At 32.8% G+C, this 16,188-nt stretch overlaps 1 protein-coding gene across 1 annotated transcript in view; it reads right to left on the reverse strand.

The window, feature by feature from the left end:
- Positions 1–5,676: 5,676 nt before the first annotated feature.
- Efr (ER GDP-fucose transporter) overlaps positions 5,677–16,188 on the reverse strand; it is a 38,363-nt gene continuing 27,851 nt past the window's right edge. Inside the window, exons 7-8 of the mRNA XM_075360780.1 lie at positions 16,028–16,179; positions 5,677–11,036 (exon numbers count right to left, since the gene is read on the reverse strand). Of these exons, the coding sequence (XP_075216895.1) occupies positions 10,793–11,036; positions 16,028–16,179 (396 nt within the window). The 3' untranslated portion in view covers positions 5,677–10,792. The remainder of the gene's footprint in view (positions 11,037–16,027; positions 16,180–16,188) is intronic.

Raw genomic sequence — 16,188 nt, forward strand, 5'->3', positions numbered from 1 at the left:
TTCCCTTATATGTGTGATCCAGGTAAGACGGCTATCAAAAAGCAAACCCAGAAACCTGACGTAAGTAGAGACAGCAATAAGCTCTCTGTTCAGAAAAACCCGCGGATTAGAAGGGTTCCGTAGCCGAGAAAAGACTACACATTTCGTCTTGTCGGGTGAAAATGTGAAACCAGTAGTCCCTGACCAAGCTTCAAGGCGGAATATAGTGTTCTGTATCAGTCGCTCCGCAGTGGGTGTAGAGCGGCTCGCAACGTAAATAACAAAATCATCAACGAAAAGACAGGAGCCTGTACACAATCGGTAATGCTGTTTATGGCTACAGAAAACAAGGTGGCACTTAATACACTACCTTGAGGTACCCCATTTTCCGAGACGACACTGTCTGAAAGTGAATCGTCTACACGAAAACGAAACGTCCGGTGATTCAAGAATCCCCGGATAAAAGCAAGCATATTGCCAGTGATCCCCCACCTTCTAAGAGTGTTAAGAATGCCACGTCGCCAGGCCGTCGTACGCCTTTTTTATATCGAAGATAGCAACGAGGTGTTGGCGGTTCAGGAAGGCGTTTTGTATGGCTGTCTCCATCGACACCAAATGGTCAATGGAAAGACCTCCCCTATCGGAAACCACACTGTTCCGAAGAAAGAAAGCCATGTTTCTCCAAGTACCATGCAAGCCTGCGGTTCATCATCCTATCCATTACTTTACACAATACGCTTGTTAAAGAAATAGGGCGAGAGCTTAAGGGATCGGTTTTCTCTTTACCAGGCTTTAATACTGGTATAATAAATGCTTCTGACCAGCCGGGCGGAAAGACTTGTCCGGAGAATAAACCATTGTAAATACTCAAAAGATGTTGTAGTGCTGAGTCAGGAAGGTGCGAAAGCATACAAAGGCGAACACGTTGTCTGGTCCAGGGGAAGTGTCACGTGAGTTCCTAAGTTCATGCAACAATTCTTTAAGTAAGAATGGAGCGTTCAATTCACCAACCGAAACACCAATATTCAACGCAAATACTTCCATCTGTGCTTTGTACCTCGGAAAGTCGTTACTATATGACGAAGTGAGAGACACCGAGCGGAAAGATTTCGCTAAATCATTTGCTACAGCCGAAGATGATGTAAGGAGTTCTCCCTCATCGACGAGACCGAGAATAGATTGCCCTGGCGACCTGAAAATTGCATGGATTTTTCCCCACACAGTAGACGTGGGAGTAGTACGTGAGATGGAGTTCACATACTTCATCCATGAATTCCTCTTAGCGGTCAAGAAGAACCGACGGCACACCGCCCTAGTCCTATGATATGTACCTAGCGGTACATATCTAGATGTTCAGTTGTAGGTCTATTATTGAATTTGCGTAGTGCTTGCCATCGATTCAGAATAGCACACTTGCAATCATCATTCCACCACGGAACGGAAGGACGTTTAGGATTACCCGATGTTTGTGGGACATATCTGCTGGCAGTTTCAAGTATTTTGGACGTGAGAGGAAAGTTGCTCAAGGACGTTCGCACCGACGTCACACTGCGATTGGAAGGCGTACGATATCCATCCCAATCCGCCTTTTCAACAATCCACCTCCGTGGCCTTCTCCGAATCTAGTGGTCCACACCGAAACGAATAACAAATGGTTTATGGTCGCTGCCATGAAAATCATCACAAACAGACCAATCAAAACGAGGGAGTAAAGCCGGCGAGCATATGGAGATCAATATTAGACACAGTGCCAGGTGATAAAGACATGAATGTATGAGATCCATCATTCAGCAAAAAAGGTCCAAGGCCTGTCTCACATTGTGTACTATATTTCCCCGAGTGTAGCAGAAAGTCGAGCCCCAAGAAACATGGTGGGCATTGAAGTCTCCTACTATTAATGATGGAGATTGTATTTGTGCGAGGAGGTTTGAGATATCCAAAGCGCCGAACTCAGTGTTCGGCGAGAGATACAGATTGCAGATATGCAACTTGAAGGGGACAGAGATCTTCACTGCAACAGCAGGAACGAGAGTGGTCAGTCGAATCCTTGTAGCCGATACCTCATCCCTCATGAAAATAGCCACTCCACCACTCTCTCTACCGTCCACTATACAGTCGAATCTGTCACAAAAGTATACCCCGAGTGCGATTGGGTCATGTCGCAGAAGATGAGTTTCCTGGAAACACATGACAATCGGATAATGCAGCTGCGCCAGTAATATCTTCAATGCGGGACCGTACACCCCGAACATTCCACTGAATAATGTTCATAAAATTAAAATAAAGTAAAAAATATAAATATAATAATAATAAATAACAAATAAATATACTCAAGAAACCATATAGAATTCAGTTGTACGTGATTATATTTTTATTTTTTGTGTTCTCCAACTTAGATAACTCCGACGCCTTTGGGTCGGGAGGTTCCTCAACCATATCCTCCAGTATATGGGGTGACAGCGGAGGAGATTTATAAGAACGAGATGTCGCTACTGACATCCCAGAGGGGGTGGTCATGCGGGTTACTTTCGTGGGGACCTTGTTAGTTGGCTTACCACCATCTGTGGTAGCCTCTGCCCGTACCGGCAGCACGTTGGGAGCAAGAACTTTTGTACTGACCACACTGTTGGATTCAGTTATTGCGACGCAGGACTTTTCACTCACCCTTGTCAGCCCGGAAATAGTGGCTGTCGGCAGCACTTTGGGAGCAGGAACTTTTGTACGGACTACACTGCTGGATTCAGTTATTGCGACGCAGGACTTGTCACTCATCCTTGTCAGCCCGGAAATAGTGGCCGTAAGCGAAGTTACCTGATCAGAAAGCATCTGAACGAGTTTCTTAAGTTCCGTGCAGGATCCGCACTGTGGAGTATGAACAGGTGAAGCAGTCTGTTTCGACGCAGCAGTGGCGAAGGACACATCAGGTTGAACGAGGTTCCGCGAGTTAACTATCTTCCTATACTCCCTGCGTGCAGCCGGGAAAGATAGTTTCTGCTCAGTACAGATCTTGAGAATCGCCTTCTCTTTCTTAAAGGTTGGGCAATCTCGGGAGCGAGCCGTATGCGAACCATTGCAGTTCGCACATTTTTCTCTTTCCTCGCAGTTAGCGTCACTGTGGCCTTCGGTAGCACATCGAGCACAGATCTCCGACCTCGAGCAAGATGTTGTAGTGTGTACCTTTGGCACCTGAAACACCGCCGTGGGTTGGGAATGAACTGGCGTACCCGAACGGAGAGGTAACCCACTCTAATCCTCTCTGAGTGTAAATGAAGTGTAGTCTTGTACATTCTCGGTGCGACTATTCCTGAGATGTGTGGTTAATTGAAACCCAACCACCAAAGAACACCGGTATCAACGATCTAGTATTCAAATCCGTGTAAAAATAACTGGCTTTACTAGGACTTGAACGCTGAAACTCTCGACTTCCAAATCAGCTGATTTGGGAAGACGCATTAACCACTAGACCAACCCGGTGGGTTAGTGAAAAGTATTCTCCAGCTAAGTGTGTAGTGGGAAGAAAAGCTGCAGAGGCTAGGCCCATGGGGACGCCAACCCCCAAAGTCTTAAAGAATAAGACTCCCCTAAGATGGGTAAAAGCAGACATGCTGTGCAGCGAGCCAAATATAGCATTGGCTGCTGAGAGTTAGTGGTTCTACAATGCCAACAGTAGCGCTGCCATTATCAAGGGCTCAAGTGATCGGTTCCTGCAGCAAAAGGAAGCATGCAGTGGAAGATTCAGCGTACTTACCCCAGAGATCGTGGATACTGTGTGGCACGCAATGTCCACTATCTGAGACTCCCTGGGGCATGTTCCCGGCCCCAAAAGGTCAAAGTTTAAAAAATAAATAAATTATAAAAAAAAAATATATATATATGTAAATAAAAAAATAAATTAGAAAAAATAAAAATAAAAAACACAGGATTCTGAAAAGTTCAAAGGCAGCAACGCTGGGATGAATGATAACAAGACACTTGGGGTGCTGTGATAATACCATAAGGTGGCCTAGTATCTCTTGTAGTAAAGGAGGAGGGGTTTTAGTGGGTAGGCTTGTAAGGGAGAGTCCCACATTACTATGGTGTATGAGATCACATGGTGTCTATAAAAGGTTTCCCCTCCTAGGACAAAAAAAAGGGATTAAAGTCTCCCACTATTAACAACAGAGATGCAATCTGAACATGGAGATTTTGTATATCTAGTGCATCAAACTTGCAGTTCAGCAAGAGGTATAGATCAGATATACAATTTGAATGGGATAAAGATCTCTATGGTGACTGCCAGGGATGTGGGTTTCTGTGTGTTGACAAATTTTTTTGTTATGTCTTTGTTATACAACTGTCATTTCCATAAACTGGGCCTAGAATTTTTCAAATTATTCTTCTTTCTATTTTTATTTTATTTATTTGATAATATTTAATTTATTTTTTTAAATATTTTTAAATGATTCTCTTTTAAATTTATTTTAAAAAAAATAAAAGTGTGACCCTTAATGTTTGAATTGCAAAAAACTGTGCAAGGTATTGTATTATGGACTGGCATAGCGAGGAAAATCACCCAATACTTTGCTAGCTTTTATGAATTTTATACTTTGAGCTTTTAGTAATGTTAAGTCCATTAGGTGCACTTACAGTTACATCTATTTTTGCTAATTTTATTTTTTTTTGGATACTCAGCTTACCTACATAAAAGGTCACAGAAAACATTTTAAAGTATTTGTTTCCTAAAACTACAAACAATGATCATTATTTTATTATACAATAGAGATCAATGTTATATTTCTATAATATAACTGTACATCTTCATCATTCTGTTAAGATGTTAGCTGTAATATGTTTATTTATTATTTTAACTCCACCATGTACGACAATACCTAAGTTAGTGGCTACAATTTATTTTAGCCAATTTAACAGCATTATAAAATTGGATTAACAGCATTATAAAATTATAAAACTTGGATGACATTTGGTTGGCTGACACACCAATATCTAGAATTTTCAAACAATATGCTGCTAAGCTGGACCAGCAGTACTAATGGTACTTTGCATTACTGTTGACAATCCATAAAGAAAGAAGAAAAAATAACTATGTAAAAAACCTAGTCAATTTAAGAAAATATTAAATAAATTCAACAAATATTTATAATTATATAGCATTCTTTAACAATACTAAATTAAGACTGAAATTCCTTGAGTGTGTGTATATAAAAATACTGACATAATTAACAAATGAAAATTAAATTTTATTTTCATGGTAAAGACCCTCATTAAATGTTAATGTATAAAATATTATATTATATATTTTTCATTCTTAATAAAAAAAAAATTATCTGAGATAAGAATACTAAGTCACATCACAGTCAACTTTTTACATACTGACTTCATAAGCTGGAAATTTGTTTTTGGAATATTACAGCCAGGACATGATTATCAATCAGATTTGTCAAATAAATTTTTATATATAAAAATCTAAATTAGTCTTTAGTTTATGTTTATTCACCAATGTGAATATAATATAAGTTAATATAAGTTATTTCTGTTTAACTGATACTGTTTTTTTTTTTTGTTTTTTTTATTATTATTAAATTGTAATAATTATTATTTGGATAGAAATCAGTTTACACATTTTTTTGCAAAAATGACATATAAGTACTTATATTAAACATTCAACAATGATATATAATTAATAGTACAAAAAGAATACACAGATCTTAATAACTTTAATAAGAATATCACACAAGTTAAAAAAATATCTCACAGCCATTACTTATTTCACACCTTTATCTCAAAATTAATTGAAAAAAAATTTATAACTGATAAATATATATTTGTATATTAATACAAATATCTATTAGTTTATATACATACATAAACATCTGGATTATAGTTCGGCTTTCAAAAGAAAACAATACAGAAAAAATTTTAGCTGTGATAATTCTGTAACAAACTGTTAATTAAATCCTGTTCTCGTGTATGTTATTTTATTAAGAACTTATTTAAATAACAATAAACAGATTGTTGAAAGACTATTAGTGGTAAACTCATGGTAAAAATTGAAATATTCAGTTTTTAAAAGACTGTTATCAAAGTTACAAAGTGACTTGAAATTTTCTGAAAGTAAAAATAAAGAAACTGCAATGCTTTCATTATTGCTTTAATATTTTTAAATATACTAGCAATTACTCTAGTTTTACTCTAGGTATAAAACTTATAAATAATTGCATACATAAAAAAGAGTTAAAATGCTGTTTGTTTTCTTTGGATTTTTCTAGAAATATAAATAAATGTTGCTCATTTCAGATTCAGTTAAAAATGTAAAAATGAATAGTTTAATTTGGCAAAGAACATTAAAAAAAAAATTATAACAAATTAAAATGTACTAAAAATAGCCAATCAAGTTTTTAAAAACAAGGACAGAATTTTAAAATTAAAACTAGAATTCTATTTGAGAAACTTTTTACACCAACAAAGCTTTTTAAATTTAATTAAAATAATAATAAAATGCTAGAGCTGTCTCTTAAAGCCTAATAGAAAAAAATATATTTTTGATGTCATACTATATATTACCAGGTACTCCACTAATAAATAATGTCACAGATAACAAGTAATGTATATATAAATTGATATAAACAAAAAAAAACAAAACCAACCACCCAGTACAAGACAATACAGCAACATAATTTAGTCACAAAAATTAACATTAAAGTTTTTATCACGTATTTGGATATTTATACACAATTTATTAATTTAAAATAATAACAAAAAAGAAAAAATAACAAAATAACATTACATAACAATAACATCACAGTTAAATAAAGAACAAAAATACAACATATTTACAAGGCAAATACCCTCATTTATAAACTAAATATAGTTAACAAAAAATAAAGGTGAGGTTTAAGATATTGATTAAATAAAAAGACAAACACCTGATTAAAAGATTTTTAAACAAAAATATCAGTAAATTTTATTTCATTACTAAACCATACGAAATATTTAATCCGCACTCAGTTTCTGCCCTAATAATACATCCAGTTTACAATCTAGTACATCCTATTTAAATTTAATACAAAAATTTAATAAATTCCCATATAAATGTTCTTTCTACATTCTTTAACATGAAATGTGACAAGGGGCCGAGAAGACAAATGATTAGCCAACAGCATTAAAAATGTTGCGGACAAGATATCTAACTCTATCTTTCTCTCCAGTGTTGAGATCTAGTAGCAAATAGAAAAACCAATTCCTCAATTAAATGTTTTGATGAGAGGGCAAGGGATACAAATCACTTGTACACTAAGCTACAGCTGATTTCTTTAATTTATATGCTGGTTGCTGTTGTTAATGTTTACTAATTTTGAGCTGCTTTTTTAGTATTATTATTTCTTATGATAAATTTTACATTTTAATAACTAATTTAACTGTTATTTTACTGTTTACTAGTTATCGTTACTTAATTTGAATTTTAGACACTGCCAGAAACATAACCATGTCACACTCAGGAGAAACCCTTCTTAACCAATCTGAAGGTATGTAAAGCTTGTTTTGGTATATTATAGAGATTACATTTTTATTTTTTCATCGACTTCTCATGTCTGCAGGTAAGGCCTAACAGTACTTTATGATTTTTACAGAAAATACTGATGAAAATGTAACCTACAGTCCTAGAACGGATGACATTTCCAGGGAATCTTTCTATCACGAAGGTGTCTAAATGTAATACTTGCTAACAATACTGTCAAATAAAGGCATATTTTAATACTATACTATGTGTTCTCTTTTAAATCCCTGACATTTTTATCAAAAATGGGTTGAGGTTGTTTAATTTAGCAACAGCATTCTCCCTCTATTTAATAAAAATGTTATTTACAAAAATTTTCTGTTACATTTTGCATGTTATGGAATAACAAAATGTTGCAGATGGACCACCTTCAAACAGATATCCAGGATGAAAAAAAAACATAAGATGCATCTTTGGAAAAAGAAAAATTCAGTAAATGCACAAAACATACACAGGTAAGGTACATGAGGCTAGAAAAATTAAAAATTTTAATTACAATTGCAGTTTCCAGTGCAATAGCCAGCTGAGTGAGGAAATACTCACTCATGTAAAATACTTTTTGATTCGTATTGGGGACTCAGCAACAGGGAATTACAATCATCATATTTAAATTCTACAGATGTTTTGGATGACCCAGGCAAGAAAAAAGAAAATGCAATTCGTGGTAAATTTGTTAGCTCCTAGTATTACCTAGCAGAAAAAAGAGTATGTAAAGAATTTTTTTAAATAACTCTAAATATCTCAAACAAGTGCATCACTAACGTTATAATTAAGAAAAAAATCTGAAACATTTCACCATTAACACGTTATAGTAGCCACTATTCCAGGCAATAAGCCCCAAACAAAAAATTTCTGAATAGTGATTTAAACCTTACAAAACTACCATTTGTAACAAAAATTTTGAAAAGAAAGAAGCAAAGAACCTGTGACTATCTTTCTATAAACATGTTTTTTAGCAAATGCTACAATCTCAGTTTCACAAACCTCACAGTGGCAAATGTAACATGTGACAAATTACAAAACACTACAGAACAAGGTTCACCTGATGCAAGAAATGCTGCAGAGCTCCCTCCATCTGCATAAAACAGAGCGCTAACTCTGCCAAGCCACAGGCTAAAGAACAGTGTAAAACCAATTCACCCTTATCGCAATATGTTTTGATCTTCAAAAAATGATGCAACACCAGCTTACCAGTTTAGTTGCCAGCTCCAAAATATACTATATCAGACAGCTCTGGACATATAACTTATGTGTACACAACCTTTCTAGAGGAAAAGCACGTATCTTTTTATAGCATGAGGATCAAACAGCAAAAGACTGTGAGGAAATTTCGTCTTTTTTGTTAAATTGTATTAATTAACTGACCCCTACATACACGGAACAGCTTTCAATGATAATTGTGGGGGCCAAAATAAGAGCCAATTTATAGTCAAATTCTGGATGTACATTATTAACAAGACTAATATAACTGTAGATCTCAAGTTCCTCTTACCAGGGCATTCTTATGACTGTGGCCATGATTTTACTACTACTGAAAATACAAGAAAGAATAAAGGAAGAGGTGTTTTGTTGGAGAAACCTGGGCACAGATTATTGTCAAAAGTAATACAAAATTCCTGGTGACATGTATAAAAGAGGTTGATTTCATTACTCCTGATGAGGTACACCTTTATCTTAAATCAATTGTTGGAATATGAAGCTTGCAACAGGTGCAGTATAAAATGAATGAACCACAGACACTTTTCTACAAAAAAAACATACAATGAAGACATGCCATTCTTAAAGTCCAACATGAAGTCTAACACAGTAGGAAGATTTCAAAATGAGCTGGCCTCTCTGACCCCTGAAAAGGACAAGAAAAAATTAAAGGTGTGAAGTACAAGGATCTCATAAACCTTTTGCCATTAATTCCTTTATACATCATTACTTTTCAAGTCGCTTCCTGCAGATGATAATGTATAAATACAAACTAAAGCAGCAAACTTTACACAGAAGAGCTGAACAACAGAAGACAGTTGAGACTGACATTTCAACAGAAGTGGAGAAAGAACCTTAAGTAGACAATACTTATGACAGTAAATCAAGACTAAATCACAGCGATGCAAGAAAGCCATGTTATTGTTTGAGTTCTGACTTAATTTACTTGTTTTTAGAAAATACAATACTTGATTTTACTTACAACCTATTAGTTTTATTGCAGTTCCTTTATCATTTGCAGGACAAGAGGTCCAAGGGTGACTTTTTATTACAAAATCGCTGATAAATAACAAAAATGAGCTACATCCAAACACAGATTATAACCTACTAAAAACCTTTGTGAGTAAGCATTATATCAGTTTCACTCCTCCTGTTTTTACCCAGAATTAAATTTTTCTGTTAAAATTTAAACTTACTTTACTTTTGATTTTCTTGAAAAGTGGTTTTTGGTACCTGTACCCCTTGACCTCTTCACCCTTTATACATTTTCTTATGGTAACTTCTGGCTAATTCATACAAGAAAGTATTTTTTTACTTTGGGAATATATTTCTGATGAGAATACTCACTCAAATTTTACTCAATGTAAACCTCCCTAATTCTTAAAAAAAGAATCCCTGTATAGTTATTAGTATTATATTACATAAAGTTTATATTATATAAATTTATACACTTATATTAACTTAATAAAGAAACATTTTACTAAGTATATTATTTAGTAAAGAATCACTTGTCATAAGGTGAGCAATCATAAAAATATTGTGTCTGACCTAAACAATCCTTGATATTAAACACAAAATTATTTCTTTTAATTAATAATTCCCTATTTGAAATTTAAAATATGTGAATTTTTTAACATTACGTAGCTATTAAAATTTTAACTGGACCTGCTATTAGGAAACATGTATAAATAGTGATAAATTACCTTGTAATTTTTGTATTGCATTTGGTTTAATAAATAAACAGAATTTAAAATGAATACTATAAACAGAATATTAAATATTATTGTGGAATAATAACAAGATTAAACAGTATCAATAATTCAATTAAACGTGAAGTACTAACAAGAGATAAACTGCTTTGTAATCCCAGCAAAGAAACAGCCATTAAAAAATATTTTATAGGAATAGTAATGCGTTTAAGACGAAAATACTGAAACTTGAAAATACTACAGCTAAGTGAACAAAAATTTAATTTAATTTAATTTATTTAAGCAACATTGCATTAGTATAAATCTGGATCACATACAAAGAATCATGTTATCTTTTTAAATTTATCTGACATTATTCTTCTTTCTTTAATTTTCTGTCATAAAGAGCGTCCTTTATTCTCTGAGGAACCTCTGCAAATATCAGTGTACCTCCAAAGACTAAAACTGTACCAAACCAATGTAAAATTGTAAACTCATTCTTGAAATAAATAATACTGAACAGAAGGCTAACAAATTTCCGTAGAGTTATAACAAGTGTAACAGTTAGTGATGAGCACTCTGTTGTTAGGAGATAAACAGAACTTATGCATAAATATCTGTGTTTCAAGTTAAGGCAAATAAACTGTGTTGTAAAAGAATAAAAAGACTGTTTTTTCTTTCATTTTGTTTTTTTTTGGTTTTTCTTAGTGAAAAACACTTCTGCGTTATCACCCGAAGATGATATATTTGTTGTAATAAACTAACATATATCACATTATATATCTCAATTAAAATAATAAAATTAACATCTGCTTTATGGCAATTGGCATGAATAGCTGAAATACAGCATAGTAATACAAATACTTGACTATTTTTCAGTTAAATCATATATTCAATCCATTTTTCACATATATATATTCCAGTAATGGACAGCAGAATTTGCGTATTTAAGAATAAAATTCAAAATTTTCAAAAAAAAAAACAATTTTAATAAATTAATGAAATTTTACGTAAATAAGTTTTTAATGTAATTATAGAATTTAATAACAACTAAAGATGTGAGATCCTGTGAATTTTGGAATTAATATGGTGAGTTTACCTTATCTATTTACTGTATTTTGTTGGTTTGTATATATATTTTCCTATTTGTAATAATTTCCTTTATTTCTTTATTTACTATTCTATCAAAAGATGGTACTTGTATTTTGGGCAACGTTACCCAACAGGCATTTCAGTTATTAGATTAACTGAGCAGCCATAGGGTTGGATAGAATCTCCTGGTATATTCACAGGCACCCTAACACAGCAAAAATGCAGTCGCACTACAGGTCCTAGCACTTAGCATAGAACTAATTCGGTCAAACCTGCATTCACATAACTGAAAATTAAGAGGAATCATGGTTAAGGAAAAAGGATGAGTAGTGAGAAACAACCCAATTGTATGAGATAAACTCAAGCCAAAGGAAATCACAAAGCCCCCTCCATGTAGCAGACTCTCATATAGAATCCTTCAGGAGACTGGAAAATTTTTCAAAAATGTAAGCAGCAATCAACAATCTTGCACTGACCAAATTAAATATATACCAGTATACTGCAACAAAAATTGCTTTTCGTTTATAAATTAAAAAGCTGCCTGAGAGCAAGTATAATGTTCTTAAAGTAATAACCTCACCAGCTCTCAGAATTTTGTGGCATGAGGAAGTATCCAACTGAACTATAGTAGGCTGAAAATCAAATTACTTTTTAGTCTTGATCACTATTGGTCGGTCCCTGCCCAACTATTCGTATGACATTTTTATTAAGTGAATTCCAACAAGAAAATTTAGGAGTATCTCTGGCATTCAAATCTAATTAAAACCAAAATGTACAGTTCCCTCACAATGAATAAATTATATTCATTATGCCATTACCAAAATTAAAAATATAGTAATAAAATACAGTTATCAGTTAACCTTTAGTAATTCCTGCAAAAACTTTTGTAAATAACCAAACCTCATAATTACCTGCAAAATATATTTTAAGTTTAAAACTCAACCGAACTGCGCATTTAGTAAAAAAACCAATCCCCTAATTTGACTAAAATGAATTACTATATGTGCTATAAAAAGATCAATTTTTACAGAAGAGCTGTTACTGAAAAAAAAGCGAGTGAAAATACTTTTTCAATAGAAAGAATAGACACAAAATTAATTCTTTTAAGATTTAAAAACATTTTGGTTAAAAAGTCATTTATCTTATATAACTATGAACAACTTTAATAAATAAATAAATAAAAAATTCCTGGTAAATGAAAATTCATCAATACTCTCATTGTACACTAAGCATATTTGTAGCAATATCAACTGGGACAAATGTACCCTTAGCATTCACTGTGATTTTCATAATATCTCTAGTGCAATTATTAGTAGCAACACCTAAGAAATCTAAATAAATATCAAATTTACAAATCACCATAACTTTCTTAGCTGACCTACCCCTAAATTAGTTTATAAATTTCCCTCTCTTTACTTAGAAATTTCTCTTAAACAATGGTACAAGCATTTAACATTATCACAATTCATACAATTTCTCTTCATCAAATAAAATAATCTTTAAAAAACAAATAGCTGCAAAGCAAATTATTAACAATTTGTTGTCCATTGGAAACTACAATTTAAGCCTAAATCTTAAAGTGATCATTAAATTCTGGAATATTTCAAGGTAAAATTATAATTCACAGTAAAACATGGATAGTAATTTTTAATTATTTTATTTGAATCGTGGTTCTGCAGCATCACTAACAAAGACTGACTGCAAATAAATAAACTTAACCAACAGATAAATGAGATACAGATACAAACATGCATGTGCATGTGTGCACAAGCGCACATACACACACACACACACACATATGATCGAGGTAGACTGGTCTATTTGAGGAAGACTGATTTCAATCACAGAAAATTATGGTATACATTTTCTGTCATACGTTGGTTATTTATCAACAGAATTTCAAAACTAAGGTGTCACCTTGTTCACAATAAGGTGCTTAACATTTTCACAAATGTAATATGATAAAACTGAAGATTACTTATATATAAAGGATTGAACAATTGAGATGACTATCATTTTGAAATTTGAGAACATGATTGATTACATTGTAATTTTTTATTTACTAGACAATGTTGGTATAAATGGTGTGCACCAAATTATTGAAATTCCTCAATCCGATCATAAGATATAAATTTTTCATTAATAAACATATAGTGAAGTGAATAAACTATACTTTTTACTTTAAAGTAAATACTGGTCAAGTAAAGTAAACCCTTGAGACTAAGTGAATAACCTTTTACTAAAACTTATAAGTAAACACTTGTAACATTTGTAGTTGTCCAAGTATTTGCCAGTAGTTTTCCCATTTTGCTTTTACTTATCCAGTATTCTCTTTTACTTATCAAGTAAACACTTATATGATTCATATCCTGTACATCATCATGTTCAGACACGTTTGTCAATACATCAAACGTTTCTTTTGTTTTAATCTTTTCCCATCACAATGATCCGCGGTTGATTGGTATCCGCGAAAATATGTTGGTATCTGATTGCCTAAAAAATTACGATAATTTAATTGCAGAATTATTTTGCGCATTTCTACCGCGTTTTTTATTAGCGATATTTTTTTTTTTTTGCTTTCTGTTATGAAACATAGTTTGCTGATTTTAAAAATAAAACTTTCAAGCCAATCGGTTGAAAATTGGGCAAAATATGATGAAAAACCCGTGTCATAAATCACAGATCAGTAACATATGTTAGTATAAGTGAACGTAGATTCAGAAAACTACGTTTTATAAAAATTCCCACCACTCAAAAGGCTATTCATATTGACAAAAAACCATTTTTACTGTAAACTCTTATTCAGTACGAATCGTTATGTGTTACATGTTTACCGATATCATTTGTCAGAAAAGATATTTATAGACCTCAAGTAAAGTGATGTATTTATGACCACAAATTCCTTCTTTTTTTTTGTGTGCCGTATATCATAATTTATTATGTGTTTCAATACATCGATATGTTGCTAGTAAGATTAGCTATACATTTCTGAGAAAAAAATAGTCATATTCTTTCTAGTCTAAATAAAACATTTTACATCGTATAAACAAAATAAGTGACTTAGATGCCATATAAAATGATTTCGTAACAGCGTTTTAAAACTGTCTTCCAAAAGGCATACCGTACTATTAAATTTAGCCATGGTTTGGCAAACACTGCTCCGTTTCTAAATGCGACTGTCATGGGTGCTACCCGGCCAAGAAGCATCAACGCTAGTGATTTTTTCAGTGGAATCACATGTTACCTGAACGTTGATACTGGGATACTTCTTACGGTTTACGTAAAAGTCTCCGTACCGTGCTGGTTTATTTATTTCTAAGTGCGTGCAATCCACAGCACCTATTACGCTCGGCATTTTAAAGCGAGAACTCCATTTTCTCTTGGCTTCATTTAACTCATGAGCATTCTGTGGAAAGTGAATCCACTCAGATGCCTTTTCGTTTATTTTATTCAGAACGTAATCGAAAGTTTTGCATACTGTAGAATGATGAATCCCGAAGTCTTCACTGACACCGTTTTGAAATCCAGGGTCTGATAAGTACCGCAAATATACTTCCATCTTCTGTTGCGATGACAGAGCACCTCCTTGCTTTTCATTACTTTCTTCCAAAAAAGTGTTCGTCAAAAATTCAACTGAGTCTTTTGTAAAACGAATTAGTTCTTCATATCTTCTTGGACTCAATACTCGCCTTTCTTTGTAAGTTTTTGGTTGACGAATGTTGACAAAGGCAGCCATACCAAGTATAAAAAATTAAATGAAAGTTTGATAAGGTTACTAAATAGCTACCTTGAAATTCTTCCAGTAAATACTTGAATACTCTTCCGAACTTAGGATTTTATTCACTCGTTTTAAGTAAAGTCTGACCGGAATCAGTAATTGTGTGTAGTTACAAGTAAACGCTTGATAAGTAAAGGTTATTCACTTCCCTATTTTACAAGTAAAGACAATACTTGTCAAGTATTTGGTTTACCGTTGTTTATTCACAGAACTGCAAGTAAACACTTGTATAATTGCAAGTAAAAGTAAATACTGGTTTTTATTCACTTCACTAATAAAATGGCAGATAGAAAGAAAACAAAGATTTTTAATAAAAATCAGGGTGTGTATATATACATAATATATATATATATATATATATATATATATATATATATATATATATATATATATACACACCCTGTTGTAAATAAAGTTGCAGAATAAATTAATTTATAAATATTGATATAAATATATTACTTACTAGTTTTTTAATTTTTTATCCCTGTTAAGTGTTTTTGAGATTTCTGCTTCTTCAGAACATTTTTTTATTTTTTTAAAAATACGATGCATAAAAAGAGTCAGTTGTTTACTACCACAGCCATTTAGATGAAATCAATTATACTATTATATCTTAGTTATAAAAATATATAATCTAAGTTAGATAACTGAACTATTTTGGTGCTATATACTATAAATATATTTTTAAATGTAAATATGAATTTGAATAAATCTAATAATTTAATGCATAAAGGATACTGCGTAAGAACGTCTCCCAGGAGGAAGACAATCGATCGAGGTAGACTGATTCCAATCACAGGTAGTATTAATGGGTGGCTATTTAATGCCATCATAAAATGTTCAAATATGTTGCTATACAATATTGTAAATGCTGGTAACGGTAAAAGATGCTATTAAAA

The sequence above is a fragment of the Lycorma delicatula genome, chromosome 3 (assembly GCF_047948215.1).
Source record: "Lycorma delicatula isolate Av1 chromosome 3, ASM4794821v1, whole genome shotgun sequence".
In the NCBI taxonomy this organism is placed as follows: Eukaryota; Metazoa; Arthropoda; class Insecta; order Hemiptera; family Fulgoridae; genus Lycorma; species Lycorma delicatula.